Source organism: Melopsittacus undulatus, chromosome 12, assembly GCF_012275295.1.
Source record: "Melopsittacus undulatus isolate bMelUnd1 chromosome 12, bMelUnd1.mat.Z, whole genome shotgun sequence".
NCBI classification, from domain to species: Eukaryota; Metazoa; Chordata; class Aves; order Psittaciformes; family Psittaculidae; genus Melopsittacus; species Melopsittacus undulatus.
The window spans coordinates 12,543,606-12,564,079 of record NC_047538.1 but is presented as its reverse complement, the minus strand read 5'-3'; the positions used below and the strand labels follow the sequence as shown (position 1 = coordinate 12,564,079).

The window sequence follows — 20,474 nt, the reverse complement described above, 5'->3', positions numbered from 1 at the left end:
CCAGGGATAGAACTCCAGTCTCCTGACTCTGAGACCAAAGTCCTGGTAGGAACCATAACCATGCTGTCACTTTCAGCTTTTTTTTAGGCAAAGACATAATTTAGCATTTCTGTTATGTTTACAATTGACACAAAACAAAGGTGCAATACCATTGAAAAGACCTTGTACTTTATTGCATGCATGAGGGATGGATGTTGTTATTTCTTAAGTAGAGGAAGATGTGCACCATTTGATACAGTCACCTTTTAAATGACCTTATAATTTAATGGCTTAATGGTGTTTAAAAAAATAATAAAGTTCTTCCTTGAGGTAGATGGAAAGTTCCCACCTTTACTTCTGCTGCAAGGTAGCTGGAGACAGTTTTCAAGATTATTACAAAATCCTTTATACTGCTATTACTGCAGCTTAGGGGAAAAAAGAGAAAACCCAGTAAGAATGGAAGAACATTGCCCCGTTTTGTAAACATGATCCATTTTGGTTTTAGAAATGTAAAATCTGCAGTTTCTGAGTTGGGCTGCTATTGTCAGACCAACATCTTGTGATTTTCTTGCTCATTTTCGGTGGAGTATCACTGTGAATACAACCCTCATGGTTAAAAGGTGCCAGTTTTGTAACTAAGTATGTTGGAAAACAACATCCCAAAGCTGTAAAGTGAAAGCAGCTCAGTCAGGTAGATGTTGCTCATTAGCTCAGAGGTCAGTGGTAACACCACAGTCCAGTGTGTCCAAAGAAGCACACTGTGAAGAATGAGCTCCCTGCTCCCTTAGACTGATCCTTTTTTCAGGTAATGCAGACTCCCCATTAGGGCTGGAGCTGCCTTCTCCACCTTGTCTGCAGCGATAATCCACATGTAAAGCAACAGGAACACAGTCCAACCAGGTGAGCTAATCAAAAGGACCTTGAAAACTGATGAGAAATATCCATGTGTCTGAATTCAGAAGCTTCAGATTAAAACCAACTAGATTTTAATAGAATAAACTCTGGCTTTAATAAATCTGATTTTAAGAGGACTCACCTGCTTCCCAATTACCTTGTACCACTGAGTATTTAACTAATGACTTATTGAGCAAATCGGAGAGGAGCAGGCAGGTTATTCTCCAGTTACAGACTACACTACATACAAAGCTACAATTGCTAGTGCATGCATTGCTATAAATCAAAAGGGACAAGATTAGGTGTATCACAGGTCAGACTTCCACTGGGAAGGGAAAGAGGACAATCATTGGGCAAGTGATAGGGGAATTGGGAGAGATAAAGATCTTCGAGATATGCGGAGCTTGTTCCAGAGCTCCCAAACCTTGCATGCAATTTCATGTCACAGCCTGACATTTAGGGAAGGTGGGGAGGGGAAGAAATAAAAACCACAACCAAATCAAAGCCAAGAGAGGAACAAATGAAGTCACGTGGACCAGAGGTCATCTGGGTTTAGTAAAGCTCCTTGCCTCAGATGAACTGATGAAGGGTTTTTTTTGGAGTACTGTTTGGAGGAGGGACAGCACAGAAACATCAATTACACCAGTTCCTTTGTAAGAAAGAAGTTCCACACTGGATTATTCTCCAAGAAACTCTTATTGCTGGAATAACCAGCACATGAGCAATGTGGAGGTATTTTCCATCCATCCAAGAACTGCACATTAATTAAACAGCAGAATGGTCACAGTTCCAAAATAGATCAGAGGGCTACACAGGTGTGTAACTACATCACATGCTCAGGGAACACACTCTGCCCTGGCTGGCATTAAAGAAAGTGTGAGAGGGGCACTAAAGCACCCTTCCTTCTTTGCCCATTGCCCCAGGTGCAAGCGTACTGTCTCAGCCTTCTCATTTCACAAGAGAACAGATGTAGAGTGGTTTTCTTGAGCTAAATAGTGAGTATGAGATCAAAGCATAAACAAGAGCCAGCCCAAGCACCTCCAGCCTTCCCAGTACTTTTATGCCAGCCTACATTTAGGCTTCAGCTCTGGCCAATCACTGAGATAATGAGGCTGCGTACTAGCCAAGGCACCAGATTTGGTGTGTGACAGGGAAGAATATCCTGCATATGTTGACTTCAGGGAATTAACCATTATTTCAGACTTCCTATCCTTAATGTCTCTCATTTCTGATGCTGTTCCTCTTCAAACAAGGCTTTCAGAAATACACAAGGATTACTGTAACTTCAGGCTTAAGAGATACTACACCAGCAGTAAATTCTTTTCAGAAGGTCAAATATGCAAAACAGGAGAACAGCAGAATTTTCTTTTTATCCTTAAATTATAGGGCTTTAGAAGATGCATCTGAATAAACCTGAAGTTGCAGTTCCATAGCAATGATTTTTCTCATCATTTTGAACAGGGAAAGAGGAACAAAAGCAAGTGACTCAGGCTGGCCTGGAAATGCCACAAAAAGCTGACAAAGCAACACAATCAGTCATGCAGCCAGGGTGTTTCATGGGCTGTTAGTTGTAGTCAGTGTTATACTTCACACCTTACAGACTTTAGATACCATAATCGTTTCTTGCCCAGCATCAAGATCTTCCATATATAAGATCTTCCATATGCTTTTTGCAGCTGGGCTTCCCAGACGTTAATATCAGGAGTCTGGGTATACATGGTTCAGATTAGCCGAAAAGCCTCCAGCACATCACAGACAACTATATCTGCGGCTTTTGCCATTAAGCAGCAAGACATACAATTTTAGGTACAGCTTTGTTGCTCTGCTGTACTTATAACCTATCCCTCTATGCTCATTACAGGTTGTGAAGAGTCTCTCTGGATCTACAAGGACCAAGTCAGTATTTCCTCTCTGAATTCAAGAGGATGGCATGGGGAGGGGGTTCAGGAACAAAGAATATTTAAAGAATAGTTTTTCCTGTATTCCAGTACTCAGAAGTGAAAATTGCCCACTCAGCCAGTGAAACACATCTCCAGCATATGAGAACAAGTCCATGTGCAAGACACATTTAAGGCCAGCATGAAATTTGCAGCTTTAATTGCTGGTCCACGTGAGATCACACCCTTGGCTGGCTGCTCTTCCCCTTTCAAACTATCCCCTTGAACTTCCCCAGCTGTCACCTGTGCTGTGCATCTACCTAATAGTGCAGCTGCCTGGCTCCGTCCTCCGAAACTGCGGCTAAAGGAACTGTGCCTACTTGCATAGGAGGCTGGGCGGCTGGGCAGCCAGGGCAGGAAGAACGCTGGGATTTCCGAGTGCAGGAGCTCTTCTGCCACAAACGCCACCTCAAACCATTTCCTCTGGAAGGCAGAGAAGTCATCCATGGCAGCTGTGTGCCACATGGCAGGCTGCTGCATGCCCACTGAACAAAAAGGAAGGGGAAGGAGAGACTGCAGTTAGAAACTAGTGTTCGTGATCAAGAGAAAGAGGTCATTCTTTCTGAAAAAGAGGAAGGAGAAAAAGAAAAAGTTATGTTGTCTGCAATTCCTTTTTTTGTTTTATTAACCAAAAAGGCTAAATTTCTTTGACTGTCCTTAGAGCAGTGGTTTTGCTGCTCTCAAAATGCATCTCTGCTGCAGCACCCATAAGAATCAAGCACAGCTTGTGATTATGCAAAGGGGTGATGAGGAAAGGCTTGTAGTAACGCAATGCTGACCTCTGTCTGGTTCTTTGTCCACAACAATCTTGTAAAAATAAAAGCCATAAATAAAGGTTCGTAAAGCTTCTCCAGACGCATGGACAATAAGCTGCTCTTCTAGCATTTTCTGAACAAAAAAAAGAGAATAGAGCAAACACAATAAAAAAGGAGAAGTCACTCTTCCAGTTACATAAAGAGGTTGCTAGAGAACATTAGGAAATAGTCTTCCTTTTCTTGACATCTTTTTGTTCAGATACGTGCCTAATGAGAATATCAGCAGTGTTATCTCTTGATATTCAGCACATGTAGCAAGTTCTTATCTCCCTGAGAAATTGTTTGACCTTTCTGCAGATGTCAGTCTTCCTCCTTTACTCTGCTCTGGTTTTATAGGTGGATTTATAGGAAGGTAAGAGGTTGGAAACATTCTGGGTTCTCTGTTAATTGATATGGGATCTCAGCAGAGGAATGAACTCCAAAACACTTCCAACCTTCTGTCCCTGACACAGTTTGCTAGGGAAGGAAAAAGAATGAAAACCCATGAACACAAGCAGTGTGTCTTGCATAAAGTGTGTATATTTCAGCACCCATAAAAGAGAGGTCATATGCTAGATTTATTATGACTTCATTAACTAATTATCAGAAGAAAAACCAAAACTAAACCCCAACCCAAATCACACTGTAGTGCCTCATAATTCTAACACAAAAGGGAGTTCGTGTTAAGTATCTGCTAACTGGAGATTATACACAGAGCTGTCATCATATGTAAGTGGGAAAAAATGATACAGATTACTATTGAAGAGTATGTTGCTGATTTGTGATGGGGAATCCAAAAAATGTCATCATTATCTTGCATTGTCTTGAACACTATTTTCAGTATCTATCAGTAAGAGGATTTTAATAACAAAAACAAATTACTGCTACGCTTTCCTCTACAATTCTACTTCTTCACAGGGTAAGGTATTTCTGGCCCTCCAGGCACCCCTGGATAGCTCTTGTACCTGCATTATGTCGATGGCCATGGCCTGGGTTTGCACACCTTCCACATTATTCACCAGCCAATGGACAACTTCTGCACTGATGAAACAGTATGGAGAGAGGCCCTTCTGTTCAGAGAGCAGTTGGATCCCTGTGCTGAATCACAGCAATCACACACATTAATATGGACTGACTGACACTCCTCTTAAATTACAAAGACAAAAATCACTGCTGGGAAAAAAAAGGGAGATAAGAGATACAGGACACAGTGAACCATAGTGGCACATCATTAGCTTCTGGTAACAGCATAGAGAGCTGACACTAACAGCACTTCAGTGTCTTACTGAGACTTGACTTGACAAGATTCAGGGATTCTATTAATTGAAGTCCCTGCAGCAATACTCGGACCTCAACAAAATTCCTTGTTGAAGAGACTGAAACCGAGTAACAAAAGGAAGCTTAAAACTCTTCCACAGCTGACATGGGGCTTTCCTTTGACTGACTTCATGCCCTCTTGTAAAACATCTAGACAAATGTTAAGCACATTTACATTAAAAACTTACGTGGGGTGTTTCATGGCTTCGAGAATCTCTATCAGCGTGGAGGAAGAAGTCAGAGTGCTTGCTGAACACTGCTGGGAGCTGGAGATTAAACAGAAGCATGTTCAAAAATCAAGGAAGCTACCAGATTTGTTCAAATACACACATTTAAGAAAAATGCTCTCTCTTCCCAACAACGACTTTGCTACATTTATTTCCTTTTTCATCTCAAGAAGGACAACTAAAAGCATCAGGCCTGTATTTTCCCGTGGTCAGGTCCTATTGACTCAAAGCACACTACACCACACACAGCCGTACTCAGGAGCGATGGAGAGCAAACATTTTGAGGTTGAGTTTTTCTTTGAACTGTAATATACAACCACAGGAAACAGGTGCTAATACAGTTTATTTTTCACATTGCTTCCTCCCCAGTGTCTCGCCTCCACGTTAGAACCTCTTGGATTTCATCAACCTACACGATTCAGTTGGATCTGTAGGGCCCCCCTTTGCTAGAACAGACAGAAGCCAGATTCAATTCTAAGCCTGGTTTTCTGCTAACAGGTTTCAGAAATGGTATTTCTTCATTCTTCATTTCTTGAAGAATGAAGCTGGGTTTGTGGGTGGAAAAATCAGGCCTTGTGTTCATTTAATTCTGGAAAACTGGGTTGCAAGCCTTATTTTACTACCAGTCTTTCCGCACGTGTAAACGCTGCAGTGAGGTCTTGTGACAAGTGCCATCTAGTGCTGACAGACACAGCACATCTTGTTCTTAGGTTCCTTTTTAAGTACCTACCCCCTGACACCAGAAAGAGGAATGTAAGTGAACAGAACTGCAGTCCAGCTCTGTTGTGCTTTTCTTACCTGCCCTCTGCAGCACCGGCTGTGGTGTATCCTTGGTCTGCAACACTCTGGGAACTTCCCAAGGTCTGCGTGCTGCCCCTATCAGGTAACTGCCCCGTGTTTATCAATGTGCTGCCATCTGAGGTTACAGGAACTGACTGATCTATGGACACCTGCAAGGAGTAAACACAGTAACATCTTTATGAAATTCATGATGCAATCCATCGCCTATTTTCCCTCCTTCCCACATTATTTGTACCTCAGCATAGGTTAGTTAACAAGCAGCAATACTATAAGGCAAGCACAAGCATACACAGAAAAGATAAATACAGTCTTACTTTTGCCATCACTACAGAGCTGACAAACACAAAATTCAGACCCCAGTAAAGATGAGGATCACCAACTCAGTAACAACTGTTGAGAAAGCTACTGGCAAACCAGCAACACCACTCCCAACCTGACATTTTCAACTTGAGTGAATAACTTTGACTATAAACATGCAATGGACAGAACAGGAGCTTAATCACTATAGGAAAGTAGTAGGCAGCTAATAAAAAATAGTTTCAATTCTAACTCTCAGACAAAAATACACAAATGTATCACACGAATTCAAGTTTCATAATGCACAAAATCAGCTCATCCTCCTTCCTTTCTTAGGGTAGTATCAGGAGGCTGGTTGGCACCCACCCACACCTATGTCGCCAAGACAGCAAGAACACTTTCCTCCCGCAGGAACACTTGCACTATTCCAACGGTAGACTGAATAGTTCACAAAATTAACATAAAATCATCTCAGAAAGAACATGAACGCAGAAAGATTCAGCAAAGTACAGGCTGTAACTGCCATCTGTCATTAACACGTACGGCTTCGGAAAGGCGCATTATATAAAAGCTGGAGAGGTGGGGGAGAGGAACACGAACATCAGAGTAACTCAGTAACTCAAACTGGTGTAAATAAGAAGGCTGATCTGCCATGATGAATCCACAGCATATGCACAGCTGAAAAGCGCAAGGCTGGTGGTTTGGCTTAGGTCTGATAGCCAGACCAGAGTCCTTTCTTTATGCCATTTCTCACATCTCAAAGATTTCTCACTCCGCAATGGCAGATGTCCCTTTTTGGACAGCCAAAAATGGCAGATGCTCCCAACATGGAACCTACAGTCCCACAGCAAGCTAAATCCACTCTCCCACCTCAAAGTTCACTTCAACCAGCAGTATTTTCTACTAACACACTGTGTTATTGCTAACTCCTAACTGGCATTTAAGTATACAAACAACTTCTGTCACGATGACTCTTTTACACCAAGATGACACCAGAATTTTCTCAGCCCTCAGTTGCCTAGGAGTTTAAGGACACAAATTTGACTTGGACCTCCCCAGAGCCACCTGTCAGTCAAAGCCACAGAAGAAATTTAGCCAAGAACGAGATGAGTAAGCTGTTGCCATTTTGTTTAGCAAGGGAAGATGGAAAACAAGCACTTACTAGAACACAAAGAGAAGGTTCAGTAGTTGACAAGACAGCATTGCAAAGGACAGTAAGGCAGGGCACATGAACAGCCAAAGCACATCACAAACATTGAATGGTGGAAGGAAATGCTCGGTATCCACCACCACCAGCCACTTTGTCCTGCTAATGCTGTACATCTTGCTCTCAACAAGCAGATCTGGAAACTAACACAGGTTCCCCACATGGGAAGCTCAGGACAACAAATGCTCTTCATCACCTCAGTCCAAAAGCCAGCGATGACAAGACCCCATTTAAAACTAACCTGTGAGTAGGAGGCTGAAGCTGTACGTGGGCTGCGAACAAAATCCATAAAGAAGGCCCCATCCTGAAGGCATCAGAGGAAGTAGGCCCATTAATGGCAACAGCAACAAGGAATTGAAGAAAAGCAAATACAATGTTGTGCAAGTATGAAATGACCACAGAGAGAAAGTATGAGGAGTACTGCAAATCCCAAACAGACCCAGAACATGAGATGCAGTAGAAAGCAGAGCATCAGGAGTCACTCACACACATACCTTCACTTTCTCTCTGTGTAGCAAGACAGTGCTCTTCCTGCACAGATGCTTTTTCAAAGACTTGAAACCCACACTGATCAGAAGCCAACTGAAACTACAGCCTTCTCTCCACGCTTCATAGCAGAGAGACTTGAGCTCTAAAGTATGGGGGTTTCCATCCCAAATGCAAAGCTGAACAGTGATACAGAAACCTGTAGAACTGCATGTGTCATGACAAATCTCCAGAGACAGACAGCAATTTTTCTAGTCTGTCAGTCATTAAATGATAAAGAGGGAGAGGCAAAGAAGCACTTTCAGGAAGCACATTCCTCCTCTCAAATGCAGGTCTGGTATGGTACAAAGGGAAGGGAAGAAAAATTCAACACACAGATCTTTCCTACACTGTGTTTAATACTTCATGCAAAATGCAGATCTTGCCTGCATGATGTTCCCACCTACTTGCAAACCTTAGATAAATTTATCCCCGGCTGCTATTCAAAGATGTGTCAAGATTCTCTTATCGCATAAGACAATGCAGTGGAACTCAACTAGATTTTCACTGCCTATTTGCAATTCTTTATTCTGTTTCCTAGGCAAAATATTTTGTCTAGCCCGCAGTTAGGATGAGCGTACTCTGTTATGTATGTATAAACGTATTTTCTGGAAAGAATCAGCACCAGGGTTACACGACTGGCAAGTTACGCAGTGTTGAAGCAGAGCCAAGCATCCTTTATCCATACAGGCAAGGACTTCCCAAACAGATTATACACCAAGCTAACTCACTGTGGTAAACCCATATTGTATTGCCCAGTAACTGGCTGAAGTGACTTGTAAGTTGTACTCTGCAACAGAGTAAAGGTGGAGCCAGCAGCTCTGTTTTGCTTTGGAATAACTCCAGCACTGAATAGCATCCTAGAAAAGCACTTGCCCCCTGGCTGTTGACAGAGCACACAGCTGTGACAAGCTGTCAGTACTTTGGCTGCATGTCTCTGGACATACCCATGCTGGTGAACCCTAAAGGGGTTGTGTTGTCCTGGAAACATGAGGCACACACTTGCCAATGTTTCCAAGTGAGTACAAAGTTGTTTGTCAGGCTACTTTCACCAGCACCTTTCCAACAAGTGCAAGCCATCAATCTGGAGATCCCAATTGCTTCTCTCCAAGTCCCTACCTGTAAATACTTATAAAAGTGTTTACTACTGTCGTGTGAAAGGCTTTCAATTGATAACTTGTTCTTCAAGATTCTCCAATCAGCCCTACAGAAAGGCTTTCAAATATAGTTACTTTTAACATGACACAAAATCCCATTTGCTTTTCAGAACTTACTGGTAGTACAATGTCTGCTACTTGGTTTCCAACACACCAGTGCACCACTGCTGAGGAAGCCAATTTTGACTTTTTCCCTTTGCTGCCCAGAACAATTGGACACAACATTCTTCTGTCCTGTGTCCTAGATGGAATCTTCACCAGCTTCACTGGTAGAAAGAGATATTTACAATTTCCGTATTTAAAGAGGGAAGTTTTGATGAAGCTGATTTTCCAAAACAGTTGAAGAGGAGAATGCAAGGCCTGATTTATGATCTGGAAGTTTGCAAACATGCCTCAAGCCAGTTTCTGCAACTAGTTTTTCCAAGCCTAGCATGACCTGCACCAGAATCACATCCGCGTTTTGGAAACACACATTTTACAAATAGGTGTCTGTTACTAAGATGACTGCAGTTACTCTATCACTTCAACTAGGAATATCCAGGCCTCCAGAATAACTCAACACTTGTCCCTGGTGGCAGCAGAAAAGGGTGGATTGTGGAAACATTAGGTGGGAAGAGAAAAATACTGAAAGAAAAGGTTAAGTTGATAGGGAATCTGAGAATTTTTTCTTTGTAGTATTTCAACTGTTGAACCCAAAGCCAGATCACACCAAAGTGCTGTACTTTCATTCATCAAATATTTCTGGTTGGACTTGGTGGCAGAGTTCCTGCTCTCCTGGCACTCACAGAATGGTTGACAGGAAGGCTGAGGGGATAGCAGAGTCTTTTCTTTAGCTGTCTGAAGAGAGCTTCAGGAAGAGAGTTTTCTCCAGCCTGGAGTTCAGCCAGTAAATGAAGGACATCTAAATCACTGCTCAGGAACACATCCTCTCCTTTAGGCAGAAGCAAGTGACTGGAGTTCCTGCTGTTAAAATTCCACTGAAGCTTCACACAGTCATGGTCTAGAGCTTGATTTTGCTCTTAAAGACAGCTTTCATGCAGAAGGAGACAGCACTGACCTACTAAATCTGAAAATCAAGCCCTGATTGAAATGTGCTACTGGAAAAGGAAATGGACTAATTAATAAAACCCACTTAAATTAGCAACACACACTGGGACAGTATCCCAGGAACTTCATCTCATTCTCACAGTTGGGTAGTTGTACCCCAACCTCTTCTTATGCCCTTGCACACAAAGGCTTAAGGGCATCCCCAGTACAGGACCAGTCCTTGCTGGATTCTAGAGTAAGATGTGGTAAGATGTACCCATTTGCTTATAGAAATACCCTATTATTTGATAAATTTCTACACAAAAATAGTAGCTGAAGAAAAAGCAGAAAGTCCTTACCTTGCGAGGGCTGTCCATATAGGTAGGTGTGATAGCAATGCTCCCACTCTCCGAGGGCTGCCCAGAGCTCTTCCCAGAAAGCATTGCTGCTTGCTGCTCCCCCAGTGTCCTGAAACAAAAGGAAGGAACCCAGAGTTTGTTCAAATACACTCTGTGTCAGCTCCCATCCAAAGGGAGGCACTGCAGAGGGGTACTACTGTATTTTCAAGCATTTGCTCTCCCACATGCTGAAGCAGAGTCAATCCAATGTCTGTAAGTACTTTTTACCCCACATGAACAACATGGACCCTTGATCTTACTCAGTTTCATTATGCACATGCAGTATTACCTTATCATTACCAAAACATTAAGATTTTGTATGCATTTAACAGCAATGATGTTTTAAATTGTGTTTATAGCTTCTCTGGTATGAGTAATCTGTGTTTCTTTGAGCCATTCTAGGTCAATACTGAAAAAGAACCTCAGAAGTTGAAACAAGTGAAAACAAGCTATTTTGTTCAGACTATGTATTTGCTACTGAGACCACTCAACAAGTGTGGAGTACCTGTGTACACTTAGGTCCTGGTGAAGCTGCTCTTATGTGGATACAACTGCACTGGCAAATCACAAATAGATGACAAATTTGATGTGTAATGGACTGAGATGCTACTTTAAAAGATGCTCCTTCTAGGTTACCAGGTATTCACTTCTCATGTTCCTCTCTAGTTTTTGATATTCCTTCTATTAATGAAAACATAATACAAGGAAGTCACTGGAAAAGCCCAGCGTTTCCCAAGCCCTGCCACAAGAATACTAAGAAGACATCCCTTTTGTAAGTCAAAGTTCCCCAAATCTGCTTTGGCCAGCCTAGGTGGGATACATAGGAAGGATGTTCTCATGCTCTTCACACAGCCTACTTGTAGACTCACTTCTGACTGGCTTCCATTTGCAGCAGAGCTGAGAGTGCTGAGGTTCCTTTCTTCCCAATGGGAGGCCCAGACTGCTCCAGAGAGTGGGTGGGAATTGGACCAGCAATCTGCAAGCCTTTCATGGCAGACCCTTTCTAACAAAGGAAAAATGAAAGCACAAATTCAATCAAGCTAGGTGTAATTAATAAGCAAGAACACACCATCTCACATCAGCAGGGCTTTACTATGTACACTTTAGAAAGTTAATTAAACCATAGGTACACAAGAAGTGGAACAGCCTAGTGCCTTGTCTGGATGCTATTTCAAAATGGGTGTTACTCTGGAAAAGGTAGATTTGCTCTGAAATAAATTACCCCATACAGTGTATGAACTGGAAGAGAATTTGGTAAGCACTAATCAGTTTCTCATTACCTTCTTGAAATTCCTGTTCACCAGGAATTCACCCATATGGTTCTCTTTTCATAACCCTTTTACTAAGTCTACAGCACACAGCCAGCCCAGACTGAAGTTACCATCTTAACTACCTCACAAATCCTTTTTTATCAATCATCTGCATCACAAGGTACAATAATGTGTCCAGGATAACCACATCTACAGCACAAAGCAATTTAACATTTGCAAAGAGGTGGCATCAGGCCATCAGGGCTGTGATAAGAGAAGACTAGCTGAGGAAAAACCAGAGCACCAATAGGCTAAGACGTGGCTGTGCTATGTGGAAGGGCTTGGTTTGTTACCGAGTGAGCTATCTGTTCTGGTTCTCATTCCAGCCACAGCAGCATAGGATACCCATTCCAGATAAATTTAATTAGTTTAAGAACAGCAAGGTGTTAACAAAGTCATACTGTTAGGAACCTGAACCAGTGCATCAGTCAGTACTGATTACCCACACATAAAGCACAGCTACAGGTTGGGCAGATAAGAGATTCAGAGCAGCCCTGCAGAGAAGAACTCGGGGGTGTTGGTTGATGAGAAAATTAACATGAGCCAGCTTCAGTGTACTCTTGCAGCTCAGAAAGCCAACCGTAGCCTGGGCTGCATCAAAAGAAGCGTGACCAGCAGGTGCAAGGATGTGATCCTGCCCATCTACTCTGCTTTCATGAGACCTCACCTGAAGCACTGTGTGCAGTTCTGGTGCCCTCAACATAAAAAGGACATGGAACTGTTAGAACAAGTCCAGAGAGGGCCACGAGGATGATCAGGGGACTGGAGCACCTCCCATATGAAGACAGGCTGAAACAGTTGGGGCTGTTCAGCCTGGAGAAGAGAAGGCTGCGTGGAGACCTCATAGCAGCCTTCCAGTACCTGAAGGGGGCCTATAGGGATGCTGGGGAAGGACTGTTCATTAGGTACTGCAGTGACAGAACAAAGGGTAATGGGTTAAATCTTAAACAGGGGAAGTTTAGATTGGATATGAGGAGGAAGTTCTTTACTGTAAGGGTGGTGAGGCACTGGAATGGGTTGCTCAAGGAAGCTGTGAATGCTCCATCCCTGGCAGTGTTCAAGGCCAGGTTGGACAGAGCCTTGGGTGACATGGTTTAGTGTGAGATGTCCCTGTCCATGGCAGGGGGGTTGGAACTTGATGATCTTAAGGTCCTTTCCAACCCTAACTATTCTATTATTCTATACCCATACACCCCCAACTCGCCTGGGACTGTCTCAGGGTGTGTCTCTGCTAGTGCTTCAGCTAAACCTCAAGCTTAGCTTCTCACCCAACTAAAAGCTGACTCACTCGGATCATTCGATCAGACCGATGGCGTCGACGAATGCGGTTCAAACCCTCCACAAAGCGAATGAATCCATCCAGGAGCTGCCACTCCTCCTCATCAGAGCGGGGCTTGTCCCCATACACATCACAGTGCACCTCTCCTTCCATAATACGCTTGGTGGCACTGATGCAGGCAGGCAAAAGCAGAAAACGGGTCCTCCAGAATTTCAGTGACTCAATAAGGCTGAAGGAATACAAAAATAGGACAGAGGTCAGCAGAGTTTCCTGTGGAGGATCATACAGTAAATAAAATGCACATCTATCTGCTGTAAATTTCAGTTAGTATAGTGACAATCTCATTCTGCTATCCTAAGTGAGAATGAACAGATAAATGGGAATGGTCAGCAATGAGTAACACTGGGAAGTATTAAAACATTGATATGCAAAAGAGAAAACAAGGCTATCTTCAGAGTAATTTTAGAGATAAAAAGTCTTTTCTGTAAAAGATCAGCTACAATGGCTTTTTCACTAAAGATAAGCAAAGAAAAGGGAATTTTAAAGATACACCTTAGAGAAGGTGGCATTTTGACAGATACAAGAAAAGAAACAAAGACAAAGGCTAGTTTTGTTGAGAGAAAATATCAGAAAGGCTATTGATGTTAGTGGAGATATTTCACATTACTAATAAGAAGCCATGCTCTACATAGCTTAGGAGTAGGACTACACTCAGGCTAAGCCTAGGACTGAAGCAAGCCTCCAACAGATTCAAACTAAACAGAAGTTTTGAGTCGCAGCCAGAAACGAGTAAGAAGCCAAGAAAAGCATCTGTGTGGTACAAAATGCCATCATATTTCTTTGTACTTGTAGCAGAGGGAAAAAAAAAATTGGTTCATGCTGAATTTGTGATCAAGACTTTGTATCAGATAATGCAATAGGCAACAGAGTAAGATTCCTGCTAGCACTATACAAGTGAAAGCAGGCCAGTAACTCTCCCTGGAGTACTGAGCGTTTCGTGAGTCAAACTTGTTGAAGGAATTTTAGGTCAAGAAGGAAAAGATGCAATTAGGACACAGAACAGTCTGGATGAACAAGGAGATCTTGCCTGAAATCCTCAGAGCCAGCAGAGCAGATATACTGATCCAAGTAATTCCACTTGTACTCTTCTAGTCTCTCATGGGAAAATTCTACCCAGCAAGAGACAAACTCAGAGTCAGAGTGTGAGGGGCACAAGCTGTAAGTGTAATTTATCTGAGCAGATTCATATGGATACCTAGAGAGAAAATGCAGACATTAATCTCAGCATCATCAATAGCAGTGCTGCTCTTTCTTCTCAAGATACAGGAAGTTCTACAGGATGTTCTTTCTAGCAAGTACCAGCAGCTAGAAAAGCATGTTCATCTGAACACTGTCAGGGAACTGCCCAGAAAGATACTCACTTTGGCAGATATCGGGTCACAGTAATTATTTTGTCTTTCAGTGTTACTTTGTGGAAAGTACGGCCCATACTCAGCCAGTACTGATCTTCTTCTTCAGGTCGATTTCTTGATACAAGACCTAATTGTTGAAAGCAAAACACACTCCCTTTCAGCTTGCTGCAACAGTCAGAATTTTGTCAATCTACCTATAGAAATAGACTCTAAAACTGGGCTTCTGAACTCAAGACAAACTAAAAGCCATCTTTCAGGCCACCTTTTTAAGGAACATAAATGTACAACAATCTTTTTGTTCTTACAGTTCAGATTTCCTAGTATCACAACTGGAGAAGGGCATTCCCCATTCATACACCACCAATACAGACCTTCTCTAGTCAGGACAATTAGAGAACAGACAATATGAAATGTTAGGGAACTAACTAGGTTTAGCTGACTCATGGTTTCAGGACAGTGAAGCTTTACCTATCTGCGAACTGCACAGCTATTTTAGAGTTAAGAAACTGCTTCTAGTTACATACAGTTCGGAGCTTGGGTCTGTCTTCTAGAGATGTGATGGCCCTGCAGTCACCATGTGAAGTGTGTTTAAGAGTATTCACACAAACAGCACTCATGCCATGTCATTTGGGCTCACCATCATGAATATGAGGCAAATTTCTTATTACAGTTCAAAAATCCTGCACCTGTCCCCTCATGGTGCAGCTGAGCTGTTTGTGCTGCTGCAGATCAAGCTCCCAGCAAAGACTTCCATATAACAAAAAAGAACAGATGCTTCAATGAGCATCTCTGCCTGATTCATAGAGGTTACTGGGATTGGCAGAAGGAGGGAAAGATGGAAGACTGAATTGTCAATACAAAGTCACTCACCTCGACTGTACAGGGGACTGCTGCTGAGTGGGGGTGGCACAGCTGTGGCTGGCTTCTGTGGTTTGGATTGCACAATAATTTGATAGCCTTGCATGAGACGCTGACAAATAAACTCCTCAAACACCTGCTGGGCTGTCATCTGCACTCCTTCCTCATCTCTCCTGAACGCAAAGGTTAAGGAGACTAGAATAAGAAAGCTGACCACACACCTATTCTTAGCCCTGCATTTCCTAATTGAGGATTTTTGCCTGTACTGGGCTCTGCACAAGTGGGGCCCTCTGCCTGTGACAACCAACCTGCAGTAACAGGAGAGAAAAAGCAGGTACCTGACTATCTTTAAACAGGTGATGATTAGCTCTGGCAATGCTTCCTGCCTTTGAAAGCAGTTCTGCAACCAGTAACAAATTGGCTTACAACTTTCAACCAATTCATCAATGATCACTGTTACAGCACTTTGCAGGGACTCTCAGTGCAGTCTGTAAGTGTTCAGTTGAGCCCAGCACTGCCAGTGTGCAGCAATGCTCCACCCTCTCCCACAGCAGGATGTCTGGAGCAGACAGAGATTAAGACACATCACTATAGCATCTTATCACAATCACTTCTGCTCCAAAGTTCATCTTCCTGCTATAAAGGGATAATTGACATTTTGTTTAGGCATTTCTCCATTAATTCTTCTATTTCCTATATATCTAAATTACCCCGACTAATATTTGTGCTGTGTTCCCATAAAAAGATGATAGCCTGAGGTTGATTATTTTGACTGAAACACAACAGAACGGAACAACATTTTGTACTCAGATTTTTAACAAAATCTACACAACACAATACTGTCAGACAGTAACATCAGAAAAGGTGCAAAGTTATCACTGAAAAGGGAAAAAAATCTAGGCATTCTGCTGCTAACTACATTAGCAATTCATCTTTCTCTTGCAGAAGTGCTCCTCTTCCAACATCTGTGCTTTAGGCATTTCAATGCAAGTTACTTTACAGAGAAGATGCTGGCCAAACCTGTCAATGTCAGCTTCTGGGAGGAGATCATAGCAACCCTCAGTGTAATCATTCTGCAGGCTCTGACGGTCAGGGAAGTAGTCCGTGGTTAGAGGGAGACATGCCGGAGTAGTGAGAGACTTCCAGTCCACTCCAACTGTACAACAGAAGCCTGGCACTACGGGGGGAGCAGACAGTGTCAGAACTGCCTCGTTGTATCATTGTGGGGGGGGGCAGACAATGGGGGCATATATGGTCACCCATGAAAAAACAGGGTGCATGGGAAGATGAAAGAGATACATGAAGAGGAAAGTTAGAAAGAATGAGAGACAAAACAGAGTTGGCATAAAGTCAACAGGGACAAACAGAGGGTGGAATGAGAAGGGGAAGGAAAGCAGGAGGGGAGGAAGGGAGGGAGAGAAAGAGACAGAGTTTGTTAAACAATGCAGTGCACATGCTAATTCAAACCCATCATGCAAATGGCATTCAAAGTTAATACATTTGATTTTGCTGATTGAAAGCTAGAGCTGACATAGCCACCACTATTCCAAAATTACAGCAAGCCAGGTGCAGTTACCCAGTTATTAATACAATAGATCAACATTCCAAGTCTGAACAAGAACATCAGACCAGCTTTGCACCCTAGACAACTGCAGAAGGAGCTAGGGATGAGGACAGAAAGAATGACAGCCTCTTTCTGGACTAGTACAAAAGCAGGAAAGGGAGTATTGCTACAGTTATAAAAACAGAAGACAGATCCAGAGGGGTGGGAAGACCAGAAAAAGAGTAACTTGGAAAGCAGTCTTTCCCCACACCCTTTCCTACAGTTACATTGCAGTTTTGTGATTACAGAGATCTAAAACTAGACATTAAAAACCAAAAGCTAACTAAATTATATCAAATTATCAGCTCACTACTGAACTACATTCTAACCTGCCTCAAACAATCTATATCCAGGCACTTGGCCAGCTACTAATTCTTAACTTCTTGCCATTGAGATCTTACAAAGTTACTATAAAAATGTTAACATTAATGGCAGGAGCACTGCATAAGTAATACAGGACAGACCACTCTAAGGAAAATATTTTCTTACACAGTCACACACTTGTTTTTTTATCAGATGAAGGCACATTTCTCAGTTAACAGTACCAAATTCACAAACTGACTGTACTAATTCTGATTCAAATAGCTGGTGCCTAGCAAACTTTCCATGTTGAGAGGCAGACAAGAGTTGCAGCTCTTCTGCTAAGGAAAGAATTTCAGATGTAATACAGCAACCAGCTTTGCATATTCTTAAGAGATACAGCACTGCACTCAAAGTGAGACACACAGTACAGGGTGATCCTGCACATTACTGCAGGGCAAAATAAACTACTGTCAGAAGCCAAGTAAGTTCCTCAGCTTCTTGCCTGCCATCTCCTGATGTCTCTACACATGTACATGCCCTTCCCCTCACCATCGTCCCACCTACACAAACTCTTTTCCAAACCTTTCTCCTGCTTACTTGGATCCGGAGAGTTAGAGACAGCATCTTCCAAGGAATCCTTGTTCTGAGTTTTGCTGTTCACCCCTAAAAGAAAGAAAAATGTATTTTAAGTAATTATGCACTTCACTTTCACTTCAAATAGAAATAAACAAAAAGCATGCCAATATTTTAAGCTTATACCTCCTTGGAAAGAACTCAGGGTTCTGCATAGCAGAAAACCACACAAAGCCAACTAATGAGGGAAAAAAAAAGGCATCTTGGATGAAATTTGAGCATCTCATTAGAAGTGTTCAATAGCTAAAAACCAAGCAAAACCAAGCTCCTCAAAATGGTGAAACACATCTCGAAAAGTAGATGCCACAATAAAAGCAAGTAACAACAGAGTCATCTGTAATCATTTCACTTGCTGATCTCAAGGTCTCAGCAGCTAAGTAGTTTAAATTACATTCAGTACCCAAAACCAGAGTTTTATTTATTGATTTTCTCATTTTATGAACAAGGAATAAGTGAAGAGAAAAAACTTCATAAAACACAGGCATCAAGAAAGGAAATTATAACAGATTTTCACCTGGTGGGAGAACCCCTATATGTGATTCTAATTACCTGAGAAGCCTAACTTATGAAAATCACAGTACAGATTGATACCAATTTCAACATTTTAGGCATAAACTACCAGTAAACATTTCACTCTCTGCCAGGGGGCAGGAGATCTTCTTGATTCAGCAAATACAGAATACTTTTTTTATCCTTTGCCAGGCTACAATTTGGAAAAGTATTAATGAAGCCCTCAGTGCCCCTAAATAGGTCCAATATATTAGCTACAGACTGTTTAACATTACTATGTTCTGCAAAGGCAAAACATGAGAAGAAACAAGCAGTTAAAGGGACAAGTAAAACTACTGGCCTAAAAGGCATTTATCAGAACACAAGTTTTAGGAGCCTCCAAACATTTAAAAGGAGCCATTTTATAAAACTAGCTGATGTAGATTTATCCAGAAAACTGATATCAACATCACAGCTGTTACTCTAAACAGCATTTACTATCAGAAAGGATGGTTATCTGCTTCCATGATGATGCTAAAGAGTAAAGGAGGCTCGAATTGGCATTCATCTTTTGCCAGCTCCCCTGATGCCATCTGCCACCTAGCTAGGGAACTGCAACAAGGTTTATTTGCTCTGAACTATCATCTACATCTGCTGGACAACCCAGGCTACACACTGAATGCCAATGGAAACAGGTAGGGTAATATTTTTCACTGTGAAGGCTGTGTTGCAGCTAAACCTGCTGTGGGCAGCAGAGGAGAAACAGACTCACTGAGAAATCATTTCTGGATTATTATTTTTGTTTTTAAAGAACAGTTTCATTTCATAAGTGACTCAAACCTGAGGGAGAAACATAAATCACTGAGTCACAGTGTAGCAGCTACAGATGGCTGAGGGCGTTTAGTCAGGGAAGGTTCTCCTAACTGCTTTCTCAAGGACAGACATAGATTAACCTCCACCACATACACAATTTACAGCCAATCTACAGACACAAAAGGCTTGTATTCAAAGCAAGCATGTTTATTGCCAGGATATGCCCTGCATCTACCTTGTGCAAACTGTATCCAGCACCTGAAATGCAGTTCAGCAAGAGCAAACAAAGTGCATGTTGAAGGCAGAAAAAAAACCCAGCAGAAAGTACTAAAGCAAGAAAATGAAATGAATTCAGATGAAATTCACAGAAGAAAACAACAGAACAAAATCCCTTTCAATGTGACTATGTGAACACAAGGTGAGAGAGACATGAAAATTAAGTCTGCTAACTTCTCCATGGCTCTTCAAGGTATGAGCATCGAGGAAAACAATTGCTTTAATACAAATGTAACTTGGAAGGGTGAATTTAAGAAAAAAAAATCAATCTTTAAATTCGTTTTGACAAAAGAACGTAAGTCTTGACTACAATAGCCCAAAAGATCAACCTTCTCTATGTACCCATGCAGAAACACTTCTATAAAGTCAGAAGGAAGGGTGCAACACACCAGACAACACAGCAGGATGCTCAGTGTGGCATGCTGTTCTACTGACAGGATTCCAAGGAAACATGGAGAAGTTCCACTAACTCAGGTGTCTGGGTAAAGCAAGACAGACAGTGCTAATGGTCAACTGAAAGTACAGACACGTGCCTTCTCTTTAAAAATGTGGTGAAATATTTTGGGCTGTGTGAACAACATTTAGTATAAGCAGCACCATGTTCAAAGTTCTCAAAATCTGGAGAAAGTGCATTTGTAGATAATGACAAGAAATGCCTGAAAACACTGAATCCCAGAGCTTACCCCACAAAATAAACCTGCTTCTTTAGAGCTTCACTCAAAACCTACATATGACCAAATGTTATTCTTTCCATCAGTTTGCATATGTAAAGTATAAATATTCAAACAAGTTTCTTAATCCAAAGGGTGACAGCGTAAGGCAAAGCCACCCAGAAAAAACAAGTTTTAAGCAATATCAATGCATATTTACTTATATTTTATGTCTGGACATCAGTGCTTTGTTATCATGGAAGCAAGCAACTGCCTGAGAGCTCATCAT

General features: G+C 42.0%; 1 protein-coding gene across 8 annotated transcripts in view; it reads right to left on the bottom strand.

Moving 5' to 3' along the window:
* Window positions 1-20,474, bottom strand: part of DEPDC5 (DEP domain containing 5, GATOR1 subcomplex subunit) — a 45,561-nt gene that overhangs the window by 6,158 nt on the left and 18,929 nt on the right. For 5 of the 8 annotated variants that reach the window (XM_034068101.1, XM_034068105.1, XM_034068103.1 and 2 more), the window contains exons 25-38: window positions 17,922-17,987; window positions 16,439-16,595; window positions 15,431-15,591; window positions 14,570-14,687; window positions 14,236-14,403; window positions 13,158-13,377; window positions 11,429-11,562; window positions 10,521-10,629; window positions 7,695-7,757; window positions 5,947-6,098; window positions 5,110-5,187; window positions 4,570-4,702; window positions 3,590-3,698; window positions 3,071-3,295 (exon numbers count right to left, since the gene is read on the bottom strand). In XM_034068101.1, coding sequence (XP_033923992.1) covers window positions 3,071-3,295; window positions 3,590-3,698; window positions 4,570-4,702; window positions 5,110-5,187; window positions 5,947-6,098; window positions 7,695-7,757; window positions 10,521-10,629; window positions 11,429-11,562; window positions 13,158-13,377; window positions 14,236-14,403; window positions 14,570-14,687; window positions 15,431-15,591; window positions 16,439-16,595; window positions 17,922-17,987 — 1,893 coding nt within the window. The remainder of the gene's footprint in view (window positions 1-3,070; window positions 3,296-3,589; window positions 3,699-4,569; window positions 4,703-5,109; window positions 5,188-5,946; window positions 6,099-7,694; window positions 7,758-10,520; window positions 10,630-11,428; window positions 11,563-13,157; window positions 13,378-14,235; window positions 14,404-14,569; window positions 14,688-15,430; window positions 15,592-16,438; window positions 16,596-17,921; window positions 17,988-20,474) is intronic. The other 3 variants (XM_034068107.1, XM_034068108.1, XM_034068106.1) reach the window with 2 other exon arrangements.